The sequence below is a fragment of the Pocillopora verrucosa genome, chromosome 1, assembly GCF_036669915.1.
Source record: "Pocillopora verrucosa isolate sample1 chromosome 1, ASM3666991v2, whole genome shotgun sequence".
Lineage (NCBI taxonomy): Eukaryota > Metazoa > Cnidaria > Anthozoa > Scleractinia > Pocilloporidae > Pocillopora > Pocillopora verrucosa.
This window is the reverse complement of record NC_089312.1, coordinates 18170086-18191604: the sequence shown is the minus strand read 5'-3', so window position 1 is coordinate 18191604 and position 21519 is coordinate 18170086. Positions and strand designations below refer to the sequence as shown.

Genomic DNA, 21519 nt, shown 5'->3' with positions numbered 1-21519 from the left:
TCATCGCCCTCGTCAAAAAATTAAAGATGGCGGCCATTAGGGTACCGAGAGTGTTCTGTGGATCTCCACTGATTTCGCTAGCACTGAAAAACACAAATAACTTTTTAGCCCCTCTGCGTTCGTTTACAGCCGTCTTAAGCCACAGTTTCCACGTAAGCACGTCAGGTAAACGTGATGAATGCGTTCTTATTTTCATTTTCAAGTGATGCATTGTAGCTAACGCTTAACTCTTAAATATAAGGCCACTTAGTTATGTCTCTTTGATTCATCGAATCATATTAGCTGAAAATGGTTTTTCATTGCAGATAGCAAACAGTATCACAACACCCGGAGAAAAAGGATGCTTCGCCGGTTTAAATTGAACCAGTTACAGGCGAAACTAGAGGTATGTGTATGACAGGACAAGCATGGAATTTTTTCAGTTGCACTTCTGTTGATAGTATACCGCATTATTCCTTAGTTTTGTTACATCTCGCCTGGTTTATTTTCGTTTCGTTTCGCAAAATAGAATAAGCCACTTCTGTTCTTAGTAGATAGTTTGAGGAAACCTTTAATTTTATGTCTGGCTCACAAGGAAACCAGTCCACTGACAACTGTTTCTCCTGGAATGATTGTTTTAAAACTTACAAATTACGACCAGTGTGAAGTAGTTGATGACTTGCTTACAAATTGGTGGTTGTCAACTAAAAGATAAGTTAAGAAGTTGGGTAAACCACAGTGCAAGTTTGATACAGCTGATCTCACATGCATAAGTCGTTTGTTGGCACCAATTGCTATTTGCTTCAAGAAGGGGATGACACTAAAAACAGCAGATTTTGAGAATGAGCTAATTTGCCTTACCAACCTCTACAAACTTACAATATTATTTGACAATCAACCAAAGCTGCACAGAACTTCATAGGTGATAAAATATTTTAATGTGATCTTGAACATGAGTGATGAAATGAATTATCTTTTATAACAAAATACAAATGAAAACAAGAAGGAAAAAAAGTAAAACTAATTTAAATATTGGAAATATAGATTGTCAATTGCCCTCTTACTGTGCTATAAGATATTAAATATAATTAATTGAGTACTTAGGTAGTAATATTGAATCAGAACAGTTGAATAGATTTAAGTGTGATGTGATAACAATCCCACAGATGTAAACTCCATTTTTTTTCAATTGTTCCTCTTTATTTTGATCAGAGGTTAGATGAAGAAGACAGGCCAACTGGCTGTTTACTTTGTCCAATGAGGGGAGATGTGGAAATTGACTACAAAGTAAGTTATTAAATAACCATTACATGGTCTGTAAGAGGCTAAAGTTAAAAGTATAAATTGTCATTTTGGTCACAAATGGCAGTCGAGCTTGTGAAGTGCATGTGTGAATAGTAAGGTATTTGTTATATTCTTGTATTTATAATTTATCCTTGTGTACCTACAGAATGTCCGTTTACTGTCCCAGTTTGTTTCACCTCATACTGGTAGAATTTATGGACGCACTCTTACAGGTTAGTTTGTGTATCACCTACAAAATTAACTATTTTTGTAGCTCTAGACAGAGCTATTTTTCTAATCATAGTTTGCTTAGTAGTGTTGTATACCATTTTAATAACTGCAAAATTCTTGTCTTGGAAGGTTTGTGTCATAAAAAACAAAAAGAAATTGGAAAAAACATTAGAAGAGCTAGAGCCATGGGTAAGGAGTGAGTCCCTTATTTTAACCTTTAATGCACCAACATCAGTTAGAAAATACTCCATACTGTTCTCTACATGTTTCTTATGGTACTTTCAAGGATAATTAATGATCATTTCTTTTAATCTCATGACCTTAATGTTTTATTCAGGAGTGATACTGTTGGGAGAAATTAGATGCTCATCACTCTTGGGCATTAAAGGGTTACCTGTGACTGCTTGTTTAGAACTTTTTGCTCCACTTTGAGCAATTCCTTATTTCTCTGTTTGATTGTTTTCAGGTTTCATGCCTGTTACCATGAAGTACCTTGACTTCCATGAGGACCCACAGTTATTCTAGCAGCAATTTAAAAATAGTTTTGGCCCTGGTTACACCTACATTACTATTTTGTAAATAAAATCAAAATTAATAGTGACCTTGGTATCTTTTTGTTGAACTCGACTCTTTTGACAAAGTATTAAGGGTATGTGGGAAACATATTGCTGCATAATTATGTTTCACTAGCATCTGCTAAACCAGGTTTGACCACTTTAAAAATAATTTTTGGGGGGTGATGAAATAATGAGGATTAGAATGCACCACTAGCAACAGCTCTATGTGGTAGATACAAAATATTATTCATGATGTAAAGAGTTATAGTCTCATTATCTGGTGAAAACGAGCATTTCAGCCGCAAACAGTGTCACTCACTCTTATGACCAGCCTTTAATTTCAAGGAAAATGTATGATTTTTCTGCCCTGTGTAAGTGGAAAGGTTCAACTCTAGAGAGCATGCAAAATTGATTTGCGTATCAGGATTGGTCTGTAAGGAAAATCAGAGAACTAAGAGGAAAAATTTGCAAAACAAGGTCGTGAACTAACAACAAACCCAACCTTCACATGAAGAAAAGTCCATTATCGATCCTGAACAACGTCACAGAGAGGCAAACACATGCATAATGGCACCCTACTCAGTTCCTAGAAATCTATTGATTGAAGCAATGTGAAGCTTTTCCAAAAATTATCCTGATTATTTCCAGTCCTGTGTGGGCTGAACTGGAGACAGGTGTGTACATGTGAAATGTATATCAGGGAGAAAGAGGATGGGTATGAACGCCCTGGGAAAAAGAAATTAGCTCTGCCAAGCAATGCTTTTTTGAGTCAATTTTTTGTAGATAATATAATCAGCTCTGTTTTAATATTGCAATATAAAATGAATGTGTGACAAGTTTGTAGTCAGTACATAAAACATGCAAAATTTAAAATATCTTTTGCCCATAAGTGGTAAATCTGTATTTAAAAAGAGACTAGTGATTCATTATACAGGTCTTAATAATACACAATCCTTATTTGCAATAGTTAAAAACACTGCATTGTTTTGTTCTAAATATCAGCCATGCTATTAATATTTAACAGTAACCATGTCTTCAATAGGTAAATTAGAGTTATTCCTGTATTATGAATGTTTCAAATGAGCTGTCCCTAAGAAGGCTATGTTCAAGGTTGAATGCAACTCTGCTAAAAAAAAAAAAATTAAAAAAAGGAAGGCTATCAAAATATTTGCCAGGCTATGAATAAATAGGAATTCGTGAAAAAAAAAACTGTTCATCCAGATTGTAATAACTGTATGTAATACAGTTAACACATTACACTTTTATGCTTTCAGGGAAAGATAAATGGGTGAAGGGTAAGTTCCTTAAGAAACTGTGGTGCTGTGTTGGTTTTGTTTTATGTCTGTAGATCAAATTTTTATTTGACCCACTGTTTTGAGTATTGAAATGTGACAATGAGCACAAAACACAGAAAAATAAAATCTCAAGCAGTTAGGATTAAAATATCCACTGATATTATTTAGTGAAGTACATGCTTGCAGCGCTTTTAACAAATTTCATAAACTTTGTAGAAAATTTGGAAAACTACTGTTAGTAATAATCATAGTTGCAAAAATCTTAAGCAGGCAAGTGATAGTTTTCTCTAACAGATCACAGGTGAGATTATTTTCTTCCTGGAGGGTTGATTCCCTAGAACCTTAAACAAAGCCAGGACTTTAATGGTTTTTATCTTATAAAAAATGTGTTAACTGGCTAAATAAATGTAGTCCTAATTATTTCAGTACTGTTGTACTGAAGGATAGTTTCACCTGCAGTTATTATGAAGAGTATCATTCAAACTTATTTTGAGAGAGATGTGCAAAAATAAGATTGTTCAATTACGTGACTTGTGAAATTTAACAAAAAGTGTCCTATCTAACTTTGTAGACAAACCTCTTACTACCCCTGTATCTGCAGTTTGCTAAGCAAAGTTTTCAACTGCAATGATGCTAATAACTGAAGCCAATTGGACAAAAACTGACCAATCAAAAGAATAGCTAAACAGAAAACATTGAATTGGGATGACATAGTTCTACTTAAATTTTGAGCTAATCTTACACCACACTACAAACTCATTCCTATCAGTATCAAACAAAGTTACTGACAGAAGAACAACAAAACCTATTTCAACACATGGTTTTAAGCTAGCATCCAAAATATCTATTCTTTGTATATTATAACTTTTCCAACATACATGAATGCCATCCATTAATTCACAACTAGGTTTCCCATCAGTTTTTGATTGATCAGTTTCTTATTTTTTAGAGCAGCCTCATTTTAGTGTAACATACAGTGTAGTAGTTTGTCTCCATAAAACACATTCACTTAGTCTGAGATCACACACTTGACTGTGTTGTTGTTGATCATGGCCTATTAATCTGCAATAACACAGCAAACTTGATTCCCTTCTACATAATTTTTGATAAAAGAAAAAGTCAATTTATAGAAACACATGCAATGAGGAGGAAGCAAGTTTTACCTTTGTATATCAACTTAAAAAACATAAGAATACAGTTTGTGGCAATCTCTCTGTGATTTTTAGAATAATAATATTCATTTGTTTAATGGACAAAGGCCTAACTATTCATAATTATTATAAACTTAGACCAGTAAATGTGTTGCAAGGTATTATTGTATCAAAAGTTTATACAACATAAGAATCTTTAAAATATCTTCCCTGCTGTCAGAAAACTGGTGACGACGTCTCCATTGCAAGATTTTGAGAGAGTTTTTCTTCATAGTCTGGTCCACTTCCTGTAATTTTATCCTCTATAGAATATGGCTGTGTTTCATCATCTGTGACATCATCATCGTCAGCCACTACTGGCTGAACATAACGAACAACAACTCTAGCAGGGGTTCTTTGTTTCCGCCTTCTGTTAAAACTGGGAGAGTTCACATTTGGTGATCCTTCTGCAGTGGCATCTGTATTTTCCTCAGAAATTCCTTGGTCATTTTTCTCTCCCAATTCACTATCACTAGCTGGAACAGAAGCTATAGATTTGTTATCATCACCAGGCAAATTTGATCCATGTGTTTCAAAAGTTCTTTCTGCTTCTTCTTTCTCCTGGTTGGATTCACTTAATAGAGAATTAGGCTGGAGAGGCCGTTTTTCATCCACTTCGTAGGAAGCTGTTACAATAAAAAGTAGAGTAGTCCCAAATTAACATCTGTATGACATGAGTGGGGTTAGTTTTAATTTTGAGTCTTCCACATGTTGCTGTTCAAAACAATTAAATGGAGCATGGATCAAACAAACTCTGCAACCTTTGATTTACTTAGCAACAGACTTGTAGTTGTAACAATTTTCTACCCCCTTAATTAATTTATTAAGTAGTTAAAAGAAGCAGTGATGTTTCAGTTACCATTTTTCCTTGAAAGGTCCTTACGACACTCTTCCAGTTCCTTTCTTCTATTTTCTACTTCTTCATTCAATGAAGACACAGTGGTTTCACTACCTTTTACAACTTCAACTAAATTCTTGGGAGATAAAATAAACTGCTTACCTCATGAAATTAAAAGCACAAGCAAAATTTTCTATTGTTCAAAGCGAATCCTGAGGGAACCCCTCGAAAACACTCAGTATACAGGTATGTTCTATACCTAGTGTACAGGTATTTGCTGCCCAATGGGGCCAAGGTATTGAACTCTTACTTTAGTGCAAGGTGTCCATTTAAGAGAAATTTTCCTGAGGAGGACGTGACATTTTGAGCACAGAGAAACCATCTTTTCTCACACAAACCACTAAAATTTCTCCAACAAGGGTTCAAATCTGAGCTATTTTTAGCATGATGTATGGTTTTGGGTGTGAATTCTTTCTCAATACAGCTCCAAATTTGAAAATCAGGGGACACATGCCTACCCAAAGCAGACCCAAATGCCAACCCCATGGGTAAAACCCTCCCCTAACCATATGCTTCATTCTGTAATCAAATTGCATTACCCTGAGAACATTTTCTCAAGATTCTTTAAAATATCATAATAACTTACTAACTATGTTAGTTTGTGGCTATGTAACAAGTTATGTTTTGTTATAAATCCATCATCAAATTGATGGATAACATTTTTCCACTAATGTCTTATACTTATATGTAAAGTCAACAATATTATACTGCTTTTATAGGTAAAACATCTTTTACTGACAAATAACTAACAGCAAAGTAATAAGTAGAGCTCTAAGAGAGCAAACAGTTGTTTTCACAGAAGATTCTGAGTCCCAGGGGAAAGAAAACATGCATAATTTGCAGAAACCTACAACCCACGCAATTGTTCAATCTTCCAGCACTTTACCCATGTCAATCAACATCTATTGGCAACAACAAATTTCAACCCAGAATTTAAAGGAGAGTATAGTGTTTGCAATAAAATTGATTAACATAAAGGTTTTTGCAAAAGTCAATCAATGTCTTAACAAGAGTCATCATAAATGATGGGGTGAAGATTTGCATGGGCTTTTGTGCTACAAACACAACGTACTTGATAAGGTTTGACTAGTCCTTTGCACAATTATGTAAGAATCCCTGTTTAGTAGCCCCTCCCCCTCCACTGTCAAGGGAACCTTAATCATCAATTTAACATACAAGATACTTTAAATTCACACCTGCAACCTTTTCATCATTGTTATGTACATGCCATGCATATTGGAGGACTGTTGTATACATCCTTTATCGTCAACAAACTCATTTCTGTAAGGAATAACAGATCAAGTCTTAGAACCAGTATCAAACCACTTTCTCACTAAACATCTAAGACCTAAACTATTTGTCTGATTCATATGAAAATGATTAAAAAGTTGTCAAGTACATTTCTCATACCTAAAAATCCTTAAACATAAAATTAAATAAGTGTAAAATTGTGATTTCTAAAGCCTGCAGTATTGATCATCCAAGGCCTAAAGCTGTCACATTTTGTTTTTCAAGTGTAATTTCTGAATCAGCATTTTTTTACAAATTTGACTTTGATCACTTCTGCAACAATGGTCTTACTATTAGAAAAAGGGCAGATAAATTTCACAGCCTTTTATCATGTTAAATGTTTTTTCTGTGAGAACTTATTTTTCAGATCAATGGCTACCCACAAAATCCCCAAAAAGGATGCACAAGCTACCCATATGATTAAAACAAATAAATTAAGCAATTATTATATATTATATAAAATGGATTGCTTAAGTGAAGGGTTCAAGTATCTCTGAGGAATGCAGTTATTCTGATCTTTAAATAGCAGCATTCTAGGTGATGTACAGTACACTTTATCTGTGCTTGTTACCTGTAAGAGTCTATCACTTCATGAAAAAGACTGGATGTGGCTTGGGCAGAGTGACAGTTAAGTCTATACTCAGAATGTGATGTATCTCCAAGGTTTAATATCTGTACCTGAACTGGTTCAAAAAACCTGTGGGGAAGAGTGTGACTACAACATTAAGAAAGATGTCCAGAAACAAACTTTAAAAAGGGAAGCCATAAACTTCCATCTCTTCTCAAAAATCACTATGAAGGAAAGCTGGGGGGCCCCACAAACATGATATTTGACCCACGATCAGGAGTTCGCTACAGCCAACAGTTACTTGCACCAACTCACAAGGTTCAGCATTTAGGGTCTAGTTGCTCATGGTAGTTTTTCTTCTCTTTCAATTTTGTCACAACAAAAGTTACATGTACATGTACATGTAAGAAACTGCCTCGTATTTCTACAGCAAGTGATACTTGAAAAAAAGTTAATCAAGTTCTCACTCAGTATTACACAGCAACTGGAGCAACAGACACAAACAAAATTTGCAAGGGATATTAAACTAAGCAACTTCTCTGCAACTCGTCTCACTGTGAAGCCAGCCACGTGTGGTACCTATAACCATTTACACCCTAACAACAGTATGTATATTCCCCATACTGTTCTCTATACATTTCTTAAGGAGCTGAGAGTGAGAATTTGTTTAACAATCTAGAGCCTCTTTAGTTGGTGACCAGTAACAGTGGTGGTGCTGTATAAACTAAGATAACAGTTTTGTATGTCTAAACAACTGTTGAGAGAGCATTTAATTCATCTCTTACAGAAAATTTAGTCCAGCAAACAAAACAAGCCATAAATATGTGTATCCCTCCTCTACATACAGTCCAGTACACTTACAGTATATCAGGTAAGCAGGAGTCAGTGCCAACTACCTGACTGTCCTTTTAGCATTACTGATTGATATGTAATTTCACAAGTTTTAAAATACATTTTGCAGAAAATATCTCCCTAAAAAAATCCAAAATTATTATAATTCAGACATACCCTTCTCTCTCAGCAGAACAACAAAAGCAGTAGTCAAATTTGTGTGAGGACAGATCCCTGGACATGTGTGATGTAAAGATTGCTAAGAGGAATTCTTTAAGAAGAAAAAATGCTACCATTAACATCATTCTGTGATACTATCTACATTAAAGAAACTGTAACTGTTGCAGTTTAAATAAATTTCAGCTAAAATGATTTCAACCCAAATCAATTTGTGCTTTTCATTGTTAAAACATTATGATTTGAAACTGGTTTACCTAAAATATGTTTAAATCACAACACAGTAATTACTCAATTATATTTGTCCCTTTTTTTTAATGTCTTGTGTACACTGCTCAGGTACCATAAAGGGCTTTGACTACTTCCACAAAAGAACAGATTCCACCATAATATTATGAGAAAACTTGATAACCTTCATGTTTCTGCCCTACTCCCATGAAAGACACAAGTAGTTAATATAAACATTTGCAAGTCATACAAGATCAAGTTGTTGCCATATCCTTCAAGAAGTCAGCAAATTCTTCAAAACATGTAAATGGATGGAGCATTAGAGCAGGGAAATTATAAAACCAGGGTATCACTAAAAAGTGTGATACAACTAGATTTAACCAGAAAAATGCAAAGTCAAAAGGATTTTTTTTTCCAATCAAAAGGATGGAAAATTTCATCATACATGTAGTGCATTTTTATCCACACCTTTGGAAGGGGTATAGTTGAGCTTTGCAATGAGATTGTGATGGATAAATCTTTCCCTCATAGACACCTGTCCTTGAGTATTTCGACGAAATGAAAACCAACCAATGACTTTCTGCAATGGCAAATAACAACAAAAAGTATCAATGCGAGTTATCCTGCCTTTAACCCTTTAACTCCCATGAGTGACCAAGACATATTTTCTCTTTACAATGTCAATACCAAATCAAGAAGGCAAATGGTGAGAATAAACACAATATCAATAAGAGGGTTGCCATTTGATCTAACACTACATTCTCAGAACTAAAATTGTAAGCAATGTGTTACATATGGTAAGGAGAATTACTTGTACTAAAGAGATCTCTAGAGTGAAAGGGTTATGACAAACTATAGTCTGATTACCAGTAGTTTTGGAGCCATTAAGGTGGTAGAAAGAAATCATATCACCACAAAGTGAGAAGCTAAATTATTAATAACAATTAACAATTATTCCATAAGCAGGCTTGGGGAATATGAGATCGTAAATAACAAATCAGGCACATAGTATTAAGTTGGCTATAACTAATCTCATATCCAGCAAGCATGCATAGAATGATTAGTTAATTAAATTTCATTACATCATGAATGTTTGGATATTCGGAGCCTTTTTTCAGCTCCACAATATTTGGCAAAATGCATTTCCATTTAAGGTGACTCAGGATATGAGCTGATGACTGGTGTTGAGTGAACCAATCAGAACACTAGAAATGCAAAGTTGGAAGTAAAATATAATAATAATAGTGAACCCACTATATATTTGGGGTGAATACATGTTCTTTATCATCATAATTATTTTATCATACTTACTTCACTCTTTTCATTATCATTAAGTTCCTTTGAAATAGTTTCCTCTAATATGTGCCCACTATTGGTGTAAAAACTGTTTGTAAAAATAAATAAAGGTCATATTGTTACTAAGATCATTAATCATTACATGGCCATAGCTTGAATTGAGGGACCAGGGCCAGGTTTCTTAAAGCTGGGTTTAGATAACCCAGGGTTAGTGTGAAATTTTATTTCAGATCCAAAAGCTTTAAAAGAATATTCAGGTTAAGTCCATTTGAGTACAATTTGATGATTGAATGCTCTAAAAAGAATTGGGAGAATTATTCCAAAAGGGCTTTTAAACAGAGAAATATAGAAACCCCGATTAAAGTTGAACCCTGGGCTAGCACTAATTGGCTGAAAAACTGGGCCCAGGGATATAACTCATTCCTTTTTTCAATTTCTTTTAGTTCAGGAAAATTTTCAGGCATGTGACCAGATAGTTACATGGTTGGTAAGCATTTAATTCCTAAGTTTTGCAGTTTTTTTTTTGAGAAATAACAAGATAGATTAGCTTGACATTTTACTTTCAAATACCATGCCAAAAAAAGTCAATTTCAAATGCATTCAACTATTTATTTTTTCTGCAGGTGAGGAGGTTAGAGCTTTTTCCACTCATTCTATATATACTTTTTAACATAAGTAAACTTCCAAGGCCTGAAGTGGGCAAGTATAAGTGTTATCAATCTAATTTATTTGAAATCATTTGGTCATTCTAAATTTATTAGTAACAGTAACTCTCCTGATCAATAAGGGGGTAAGTTTCTAAATAAACTGTAGAGCTGCATCAGTGGGGTATTGCAAAATTTTTTTGGTTTACCAAATGAGTTGATAATATAAATTGGCCACTGCAAAGAGTTTTAAAACTGACGTTTCTAGCTTTAGCCCCTGACGTCAGTTTTAGAAACTCCCTTTCCTTATCATGCAGGTATGATTTGAAAAGTTGTATTACCAACTTTATTTTCGTTGTGTTAATTAAGTTAAAATCCCAGCGATGAGACGTCCTTGTTTGTTATTAAACTACATAATACCCTTAAAGTTAGCAAAGCATGTGGCAAGTGTAGCCTTGTTCGTATGAATTTAATATACGCATAATTGCAAAATTACCACCTCTGTCAATAGTCAGTCACTTCCGCTAAATTCCTGATCGTAATCTAACTACTTACCTGTGAACTTTGCCAAAAGGAACAAACCCTTGAATCGCTGTAAGTGGAGTATATTAAAAGAGTTATTAACACAAACAATTATCCTGGAGGAAAAGAACGGTAGATAATGCAAACAAATGCGGAACTTACTTGCAACTCGCTCGTGTGTCAAGTTTTCGGATTGTGAATCTGTGATTGTGTTGGTGATACGGCTTGTAATTTGGCCCAATAAGAGCCCCTCCTAGCAAGATAGGATTAAAAAAAACATAAACTGCAGCTCAAAATTATTTCGCAAATCAACATTACTGCACTCACGACATCTCCTATGCTATTCTCTAGTTCGTAGACCAGCGATGAGAACACACAACCAGAAACATAGACCTCCATCTTTAATCAATTAGCTACACTAGATTTAGAAGTACATGACCAGGATTTTCGGAAGTGTAAAAACCACTGTCCTTCACAATTCCTCGGTTGCAGGCTCAGTATCGCACTGTTTGATTGATATTTTTTTTAACGTTTTTTTCATATTTTGCTTTTATTTGCTTCTGGATTTTTTCTGCTTTCAATTAATCTTCTTTTATCTGGAAGATGCACGAAGTCACATCACAATCGACTAGACGCACATCCTTCTGACTTCTGCCAAAGCTAAATAATCAAACAGGTTCCATGTGGATCTAAGTTAAGATTTTACATGGAAGGATTCCTGAATTTCTACTCACTTTTCTCCATCCCCATTAATCTCTTATTTGGTATCTCGTTCAGAAGACAAAACCTATCACCTCCGGGCCCATACACGAAGATTGGCATCAGTGCCGAAGTCGAAAATTGTAAAAAAATTACCCAAAACTCAGTTCGGATGTATGATTTCTCTTCTTTCCCTGTAATTCGCCTAATAAAAAAACTACAACCGTTTTTTAATTAAAAAAAAAATGAACATATCCCTTACGAAGGTAAAGAGCTTTTAAGGCCGATTAGCGATAACTTAAGGTTAAATTTTAAACAAGGTTTCTTTATTTCTTTGTTCCAAAGCCTTTTCGGAATAATATTCCCTATTCTTTTAAGAGCATCCAAGAATCAAATTCTTGACAAACACACACACACACATATATATATATAGCGTTTTCTTGGCTTTTATTTAGGATTGAGAGAAAATACAGAAAATCTAACTTCAACTAATTGCAAAATGAATTACTCAGAATTATGGATAACAAATCTGTATGTGACCCTTTTTTTCGGTTTATTAACCTCTGTTGTACTTTAAATAGGCTTACAATATATTTGTTCAAAACTTACGGCTAATTCATGACATTATTTCTTACAATCATATAGATGCATAAGCTACCACGATTTTAACATGCACAAAAATACGGGAGTTATTGGGTGATAACTGTCCAGTAATTTTGCACCACGTGACGTTAAGTAGCCACCGCAATCGCGTGATATAAAGTGGGTGAGTTATGCATTTAAATCACAATAAATTTTGTCTTAAAGATGTACAATGTTTTTATGCGTCGTTGTGTATTCGCTTGTGGCGATTAAGATTCCCCGACTGGGAAAACCTTTGGTAACAAACATCGCACTGGTAAGGTTTCTCACCGGTGTGAGTGCGCATGTGTTTAGTGAGCGTGGAACTATCCGCGAACGCCTTTGTGCACACACGACATCGATAGGGTCGTTCTCCATTGTGAGTGCGCATGTGCGTAGTCACAGACGAAGACTGCGAGAACTGACGGTTGCAGATGTGACACTTGAATGGTTTTTCACCGGAGTGAATGCGGAAATGCGCCGTTAGATTGGCGGCTTGAGAGAAGGACTTTAAACAAACCAGGCACTGGTATGGCTTCTCTCCACTATGTGTGCGCAAATGCAGTCTCAAGGTAGACAATCGTGCATAAGATTTCCCGCATACGGGGCATTTCTTTGGGCCATCATCACTGGAGTGCTCTCTGGGAGACACTCTGGAAGAACCAATAACTGCTGGGTTTAAGAACTTGTGCATGTAGGGCTGGTATGATCGTAGAAATGGAACACTGCCACCGCACAGAACTGGTGCTGATCCGAAAGTAGGTATGCCCACGTGTGATGGTCCGGGAAGGTATGGGGAGGTCAGGGAACTGGAAGGGAACAAGCTGGGTCCGTGATTGAAAGGGAGAAAGCCTGGGGGGAAATGATGAACAGGATGGAACGCAGATCTCTCCATTGCAGAACGATGATGCATCAGGGACAAACTGAAAAAGGAACAAAGCAAAGTTACTTCAGCGGGGGCGTAAGGAGATACTTTCAACACTGTGGCTATTAGATCATGATAATCACACAGAGCACAGGTACACAGAGCACTTTTCGATCCGGAGTGTCGTATAACCAAACCCAAAGATATCACAACAGCCAGCCTCAAGAAAGAAAAATATCGCGAGGAGCCATTAAGAACTCACCAAGCGAAGTCATTGACGCTCGACACTCATTTAAAAATTTAATCATTCATAATCATCATGTCTACCAAACTCCTTTGGAAAATATTGCTTAAGCTTAGTTCACTGAGGTTTTTTAATTGATTTATTATATCATATAGGCACCGTCATCGTCATCCGCAACAAGGCTCATTACAAATAAAAACCACTCGTTACTTCGCTTCAGTGGACATCAATTGATTCAGTTCCAGATTTTGTTTTTTTATTCCTTTATTTTCTGTTTACCGTGAACTACCACATAAATCGAAGTTCCCCAATTTCCCCTATGACTGGTTGAAATTGTTCAAAAACCAATTGTTCCTAAAAATTTCTCTTTAGATAGCTCTTTTTAGGTGCGCTAATAAAATGTTTTTCTGCATTTCGTTTTGAATTACACGTCAGACGGAGCAACAAAGTAGGGACTGCACGTAGTCTAAATGATAATAATTGAGTAGAACATGAAAATTACCCAAAATTATTTTTTGAGCATAGAGAAAATTTTTTTTTAGTATCTGAAAAACCACATCATGCAAAAAACAAAAACATCAGGAAATATTATGCAACTTAATTTACCTGGAGGCGTTAATCAGATAATTACTGAAATCGATTTGAGGTAAACTGACTTATTAGTGACGTTGTTTCTATCATCAGCTGTTTTTTTAAATACTTATATCAATAAATCTATAAATCTATTACGAATTTGCGACTACAATAGTAACCAGACAGGCTCTGAGGTAAAGTTTGTTCGAGCAGGGCAATGCTGAATGAAATTACAGCACAAGAATCGGTGACGAAAAGCTTGAGAGGATCAGAAAGGCTTTCATTTTTTGTTGTTGCGTACAACAGTTAAGCACTAGCAGGCATGTTGTATTTCAAACGAAAGTGCGTTTCTGTTTCTTTCCTAACATTTTCTTTTTCTCTTTTTCTTTTGTCGAAGGTTAAAAATAAAACAACAACAACAACGATAAAAATGATACCGCCATTACGGCAACAGCATCAGCAGCAAGAGCTGTATGTTCTTGACCAAATACTTGAATTTCGTAAGATAAATTATTCAACCCAACGATTTTCTACAATCTTCTTTAAAATATCAAATAATACGAGGGAATACCGAATTTTTTTCCTTCAGTTCTTGAGTTGATCCTGTAACAGGAACAGGGGGTCTCAATGGGACGATGGCTCTTACGTCATAGAATTGAAATTTTGGCCATTTACGGCAGACAGGTAATTTCTCCCTATCGCAATTAAAAGAAGAACGTTGACCGTTGAATTTTTTTTATAAGTAACAGTTAAATTTACCAATTTTTACGTCTAATGGCCAAACGTTTTTTTTTTTGCCGTTTTAGAGATGACGGTTAGTTAACCCCTTAAAGAACCTTCATGAACAATGTGAACAGATTTCTCTTTCGTTTTCAATAACTAACAAATCAAGATTTTATTCTAACTGACGGCTGTATAGAGGAATCGGAAGAGAATTTAAAACAAAACTTACGGTGTGCTTGGCTCTCCACTGATGGATATCACAGATCCAATATGGGCCTGACGATCGGTTGTCCTTCTCTCGGTGGCAAAATTCTCTTCATGCGCGCCAAGTGACTGTGCGGAATTTCTCACAATGACAGTCTGTTCATTACTCATCCTTGGCAGAGTTTATTTCTGTGGAGGATCGTTAATTTCATCAATAAAAAAAATCTCTCTATCTTTAAGATTATGTATTTTTCTTAAACTTCTCAGCAAAGGGAGTAAAAGACAAACATGAGATATTTGGTTCCAAACTAGCCCGTTCATTTAATCCAAATTTTTCCAAATTAATTTCTTTTTCTTTGCGGTAAAGCTTATGCGAACATCAAACTTTGGTCTTACTTCAATTTCTTACTGAGATTAAGTTTCGAAAGCAACACTTCCCTTCGAAAAATTAACGAGTGCTTTAAAAAGAATCAGCCCAAAACAACAGCTTCATAATTTGTTCAACTTGAATCACTTACCAGAAGTTATCTTTTCCTAATGTTTAGATTTCTCTCGATCTGCGCTGTCTAGCTGTCTTCGATTCAAGTTTGACAGAATACTGCGTAGGTAATCTTCGAGGATATTCGCTCTCAGATAATTGAGGATGCCAACCGCTGCTCACTGGGAAGGGCAGTGACTAAGAATAAACGAGAAGTTGTTTTGCACCGCAATATAAAGCGGTTTTTGAAAGGTAATTCGTCATTTAACACGTCTTTTTACGCGGTCATGAGCAGGGAAAAACAATTGATACATGCGCCTGCCCGCCTAATTAGCATTTACAGAACTACCACCTCTTCAATTTAAAGCCAATTTTAGCTTAATTTGTAATTTCAATAGCAAGTGTTTCTATTGACAAGAAAAATACTCAAATCGTAAATAACGGGACGTTACCACCCATTTGGAGCCCCGCCTTGGTGCTTTTCGAGTACCACTTTTTGTGTCACTGAAAAAAGATGTCAAACTCGAGCCGCTTAGCGGGAAAGCCATCATTTCTAATTTGAGGAAATTTGAAAAACAACAATGTATGATCGAAAACGCCGGCAGGCCTCTTTGTTCTACGGTAAGTAAGACGAAAACCAACATGCGGCCAGCAAAACACACTTCACTGGCGAGGCTTTATGCTAATCTGTTTCGTATCTGTAGCTAACTCGAAAATTCTTTGTGGAGTAAGTGTTGCTTTGAACAATAAGCTAGACCTAACGTTTCGCTGTGAGGCCTCTTAAAACAACTCCTTTCAACTCAAAAGGGTGCAATTAGACTGTTACATGTTGCCACAATAAAGGACGCGACATGGCGTGGTATCTTGTTCTAACGATACGAATTTCCATTGACTTGAAAGAGTAGCAAAGTTTTCATTTTCCCTTTCGCCGGTGCCTGAAATCTTTGTGCCGACCGTACGATTTCTAGGTTAGAAAACTGAAGAAATAAAAAAAGCAGTAACGCGACTTCAAGCATAATTATACAGGACATGATAACTCAAAACAATGAACACAATTGGAATAGTTCTCTGCTCAGTTGAAGACAGCACCAAAATAAAAAGATCACTTATTTTGTAAATTATGTACGTGCGTTTTGCTGAATTAACCACCAGTAAAAGTTAAATGGTAATCATTTAAGCAACGGTTCCTCGAATTGGGTTTAAGTGGCCACAAACAACTTGTTACTTTTACCAGGAAAGTGATAATTGAACATTATATTGTTCAAGCGACGAACCAACACGTGTTTGTGGCTCACTTCACACGCGCCAATAATTCAGATTTTTAGCTCGCGATAAATAAATAAACAATGATCTGAACCCGTTTCTTTAGGATCATTAGCATGTTATTTATCGCCATAAAATTGTCATTTGTGTTTGCTTGTTCTTGACGAGACAATAAACATAACGTTTTGGTTATGATCACCTCTCCACCTGCTTGAAAAGTCGGAAACATGATAGACCCGACACCGCTCAAGGCATAGGTTGCTTGGTCAACTCATTGTGTCTAAACTTTAAAGCTTTTTCTTCTATTCAGAAGTCCACGGATAAATCGCATGAATTGTGCCTTGTAGATTTTAGTGTTTACAGATTCTCCAGATTGTCCTTCATCGGCAAAAATCACTCCCCGCAAAATAAGAAAGGTCCCGCAAAATCACACGCAGCAATAATTTAACACCTTCAGTTGAATGAAAACTCTTCAAATGGATAAAGTGGTCATTCGTATACTTCGAATTTGAACTTAATCGAGATCTCCTTCTATCGAGTTATATATATTCTCTGTTCAAAAATTTGAAAATATAAATTATCTTTCCATCATAATGTTTAGCTACTTGATCAGAAAATCACAAAAATTAATTCCTAACAGAAAGTTCAGACATTTCGAATTCCGAAAATGTGTTCCGCCAAACACAAAAACGACTATGCGTGGAATAGCTTTCTCGAAAATTTTGATGCCACTCGGTCAGTTTAAATTGCTTTCTGCGGCCATCTTTTCATTTGAATGATAGGTTGGATAAGAACTCTCAAAAAATCAAACAAGCAAAGGAGTGAATCATACTTCTATTTGGCTCCAACGTTAATCTAGGGCAACAACATTCAAGTTCCCCCGTTTTATACACAGTTCTCGCACTAGCAAAGAAGTTTTATGACGAACAGGAACCTTTTTTACGTTACATTTTAGCAGTTTCTTGCAAATTATTTGGAGATCAAAATTTAGCCTGTTTATGGAAACGGAAAGTGACTGGGTTGATGGTCTACTCAGGAAAGTTATAATAAGCACTCTTTAAACAAAATACAATTTTCTTTATCTATCCATTCTTGAATGGATGTTTTTTCTAGCTTGAAAGCCAAAATCGTGCAACACCACTGATACAAAACATTACTGAAGCAAAATGTACTGTGTATTTTGTGGTTGCTTTTAAGCTTTAAGCCGTTTTGGCTGACTGATTTGAGTAGTTGAAGGCCATAGAAAAAATGCGATAATTTTAATTATGAAGAAAATACCTTAGTTTTCCTTCGTCGAGAGTGAAATACTTATTTCCAATCAAAGATAGCCGATGAAGCAGCTGAAAATTTTAAACAAACAGTTAGCAATTCTAGCATGAGGAAAATTTAGGTTGCGTACGTGTGAGCGTGTGAATACGACCGTGAACTCGGTAAGACAGTGTTTAAAGCCCCTTTCTTAAAGTGGTCCTGGCATATGACAAAGTAATCGCATTTCAGTGGCAACCATCTGTTATTAACGTTAATTCTTTGCTTGCGCGCAACTCAATTCCCTTCAGCTTCGAGAAAATTACATCATTAAGCTGTTTAAACAAATTTGTTATTCCTTTGGTTTGCAGTCGCAAGGAGTGGGGTCCGAAAACTATTCTCATCATTAACTGAAAATTCCAAAATTTAGCAGGTATGGTGGGCCGACTTACCATGCGAGGGACATAGAATGTTTTTTTTATGAGATAACGTGCTAATACGTTCCATATTGTCACCGTTCAGCTCGGACGCGATGAGATTGCATTGATTTTTTTCTTTTTAAGTGAAACGCTGGTGAATGTGCAAATGATCACAAAGTAGAGTACGTTATACACTTAATGGATTACCGACTAGGATATCAAAAAAGGGAGAGAAACTACCCTGGTGAATTTTGGAGAGCTGGCGTTTCTTTGTTTGCCTTTTCGTTGAATTTAGTTTTTAAATTCATAGGTATCTGATTTGGAATCAAACTAGTCTCTGGTTACATAGGTTCTTAGTTAACCTTCATAACGTGATAATTCATTATTATCAACTGAGTTGATAACGTAAATCGACCACCTTAAAGAGTTTCAAATCTGACCTTTCGAGCGTTAGCCCCTAGTCAGGGGAATGACGAGGGGCTGACGCTCGAATCGCCACCTTTGAACTCTTTGACAAAGTACTAACGCTCAAAACGTCAGCTCTGAAACTATTTACGGTGGCAAATTTACGTTGTCGAATCAGTTGACAATACTAAATTACTCTGCTATACTCTTCCACAGACGCAGCACCACAGTTTCTTTAGAAACTTACCCCCCTTTCTACATAACGTGGGCAATGACATGATAAATGCTCATTAGCCATTCAGTTTTCGAATCGACCAACATAATTCAATGAGGCTACTGAGACAAATTTTATAAGGGATACGCACCGCCATTTATTCAGGTAAAAATGAATTAACTGTGTACGTTAACTGCCATACGAAAATATCTGAATGAAAACTCTCGTTATAGTGCACTTGGCTCAATCCACGAAATACTGCGCTTTCTGTTTGCCTCCTTATCAGGAAAGCTTGTTAATATTGCTTTTCCGCTAAAATGACACTAATCAAGGAGCTTATAGAAAGATGTGTGAATGAAATCTTTTCGTGCTTAAATGGCAATGCTTTTGCTGCAAATGTCGTCATTGTAAAGGTCGATCGAGCACGCGACCTGAGACATAACTGACTGAGTCACTTTGAATTTAATATCTCAACAAAGCGTATGGAATTAAAAAAACCTCATAGAAATAGATAAAGAGCATGGGTCCAACTTATGCTTCCTTTGCTCTTTGAAAAAGGATCAACCAGTTGTGGAAATAGCAACATTGAGGTACATAACTGATAAAATTGATCTCTCTAGATGCTTCGTATCTGATCGTATCCACGCAAACAGTGTAAGTAAAACAGTTAAGAATTTTTTCATCTCTTGTTACTTGTATTTTTGGCAGTTAACAAAATGATCATTAAAGAAAAAAAATCCTTTTTGCCAGTTTGCAGAATTGTAGTTGAAATAATTTGTGACTCCTTTCCTTGTACAAAGATCCCTATTTTCAAACCCCTCCAACTGTCTCTATACTCACTGTTATCTGAGTTATGTATTGAAAAACATCACATGTTGCTATCAATGTATGCATATAAAAGAGAGGTTGGGAGAGGAGCAAGAGGAGTCTGAGAGTGTTGACGTTATAAGAATCACCCATAATTATAAACTGCATAATAACGTAAAATAAAATGCCGTTTGCGCACTTCGAAGGCAGCTTGGAACCACACTGCTCAAACTTTACAGCTGTTTGCAGCACAAATTTTGTAAATGATAGCATCTTTATCTTAATCCTTAAAAGAATCTTTTCTGAAGTTCTCCAGGGGCGACTTGATCTCAGCACACAAGGCTTGGGGGTAATTGTTCAGTCAGTTTTATTGAAACAATGTTGAAAGCCTGTCTCGCGGCCACGTGTTGTCTAAGTGCGCGGATGAAGAAAGGGTCTGAAAGAAGAAACCCTACTTGAAAGGTCCGTCAGTTATCATGCCACGTCCGGTACCTCAAGCAAGGGGCGATTTTGACTTAGCTCGTGTCCAACATCATCTCCAAGAACAATTATGAATGAAATTTTCCGCTGATTTTCTGCGCGTATTTTCGAGTTTCTGATCGGGTCATGAATCGAACTCCCCGTATCTACAACCTTCAAGGGAAATGAAACAAGATGTATCAAAACAGAGTTGCATAAAAATCTTACTATTTTGTGAAATGAAAAGACTCTTCGAATGCGAACTCACTTGAAACATCCATTTACCAACAAAATGTTGTGTAACTCCCTTGTGCATCAATCGACAACCTGAAAATTTTGAAAATGTTGTTCCGTTCTTATTACTAAGGAACAGAAAATCGCAAAAATTAGTTTCCAGGAGAAATTGCACTCATCTTGAACTAAAAAATGTGGTCCTGCGAAACATTAAAAATCGCCAATCCACAAAATAGAACTCTCGTATAATTGTCATCCTATGTAGCATATATATTAAAATTAAAAGAGATAGGAAAAAATTAACAACAGGAAATTGCTGAAAAAAACTGAAAAGGAGTGTGCTTTTAACATGGTCACGTTAACTTTCAAGCAGAGAGAGAGAGAGAGAGAGAGAGAGAGAGAGAGAGAGAGAGAGAGAGAGAGAGAGAGAGAGAGAGAGAGAGAGAGAGAGTGAAAACGGCCGCAGTAATATTTGGAACGTAAGTGGCTAATTCGTTCTCAGATCCTTGTGATATCTTTTTTAAGATGATATGAGATCGTCGTCATTCTGAGCGTGACCGAATAAACAAAACGGTTGTCAACAGACTGCTAAAAATACAGTAATAAAATGATCTACAAAGGATCGAATATCGTTCTGGTCTCTTTAAAACCTGGTCCATACTAGTAATGGTAAAGTTGACGATATCGTGAATAAAATGACAAAGGAAACGAAGTTTAATATACTTGAGGAAACAAAACCACTTCGAGTTATGAGAAATTCAAGGTAACACAGGTTCTAGAGACCAGGAATCAACTGAAGAAATGATTACTTCAAAAAGAAACTATCCTACCGATGTGGTTCTCCTTACGGGAGGAAAATCCTTTTTGCAAATATGACAATATGATAATATTATCATATAAAAATATGATAATAAAAAAAGAGGGCACGTACTAGGCTTCTTCAGTATATGCTCTGGACATTGTTAAAAGAATCGATCACTGGCCTTACTGTTGTTTGCCCTGCTTTAGCACCTGAATAGAATAAGCTCGTTTTAAAGAGCTGTAATTGGATCGAAAGGGCTGTTTTTAATTCTTAT

General features: G+C 36.0%; 3 protein-coding genes across 3 annotated transcripts; 1 reads left to right on the top strand and 2 right to left on the bottom strand.

The window, feature by feature from the left end:
* Window positions 1–20: 20 nt before the first annotated feature.
* Window positions 21–2095, top strand: LOC131799754 (uncharacterized). Its single transcript, XM_059117455.2, has 6 exons — window positions 21–165; window positions 306–385; window positions 1192–1266; window positions 1430–1496; window positions 1624–1683; window positions 1961–2095. The coding sequence occupies exons 1-6, from the start codon at window positions 27–29 to the stop codon at window positions 2017–2019; spliced, it is 480 nt and encodes a 159-aa protein (XP_058973438.2). The 5' UTR covers window positions 21–26; the 3' UTR covers window positions 2020–2095.
* Window positions 2096–2838: 743 nt separating this feature from the next.
* LOC131799761 (BRISC complex subunit Abraxas 2) lies at window positions 2839–11395 on the bottom strand. The gene is made up of 10 exons (XM_059117461.2): window positions 11318–11395; window positions 11153–11243; window positions 11024–11060; window positions 9840–9912; window positions 8997–9108; window positions 8301–8394; window positions 7296–7421; window positions 6631–6715; window positions 5396–5510; window positions 2839–5162 (listed from the first exon to the last, which is right to left on the bottom strand). Exons 1-10 carry the CDS (start codon window positions 11387–11389, stop codon window positions 4714–4716), a joined length of 1254 nt encoding a protein of 417 aa, XP_058973444.2. The 5' UTR covers window positions 11390–11395; the 3' UTR covers window positions 2839–4713.
* Window positions 11396–12509: 1114 nt separating this feature from the next.
* Window positions 12510–15090, bottom strand: LOC131799783 (zinc finger protein 22-like). The gene is made up of 2 exons (XM_059117480.2): window positions 14945–15090; window positions 12510–13233 (listed from the first exon to the last, which is right to left on the bottom strand). Exons 1-2 carry the CDS (start codon window positions 15088–15090, stop codon window positions 12510–12512), a joined length of 870 nt encoding a protein of 289 aa, XP_058973463.2.
* Between the last annotated feature and the right edge of the window lie 6429 nt (window positions 15091–21519).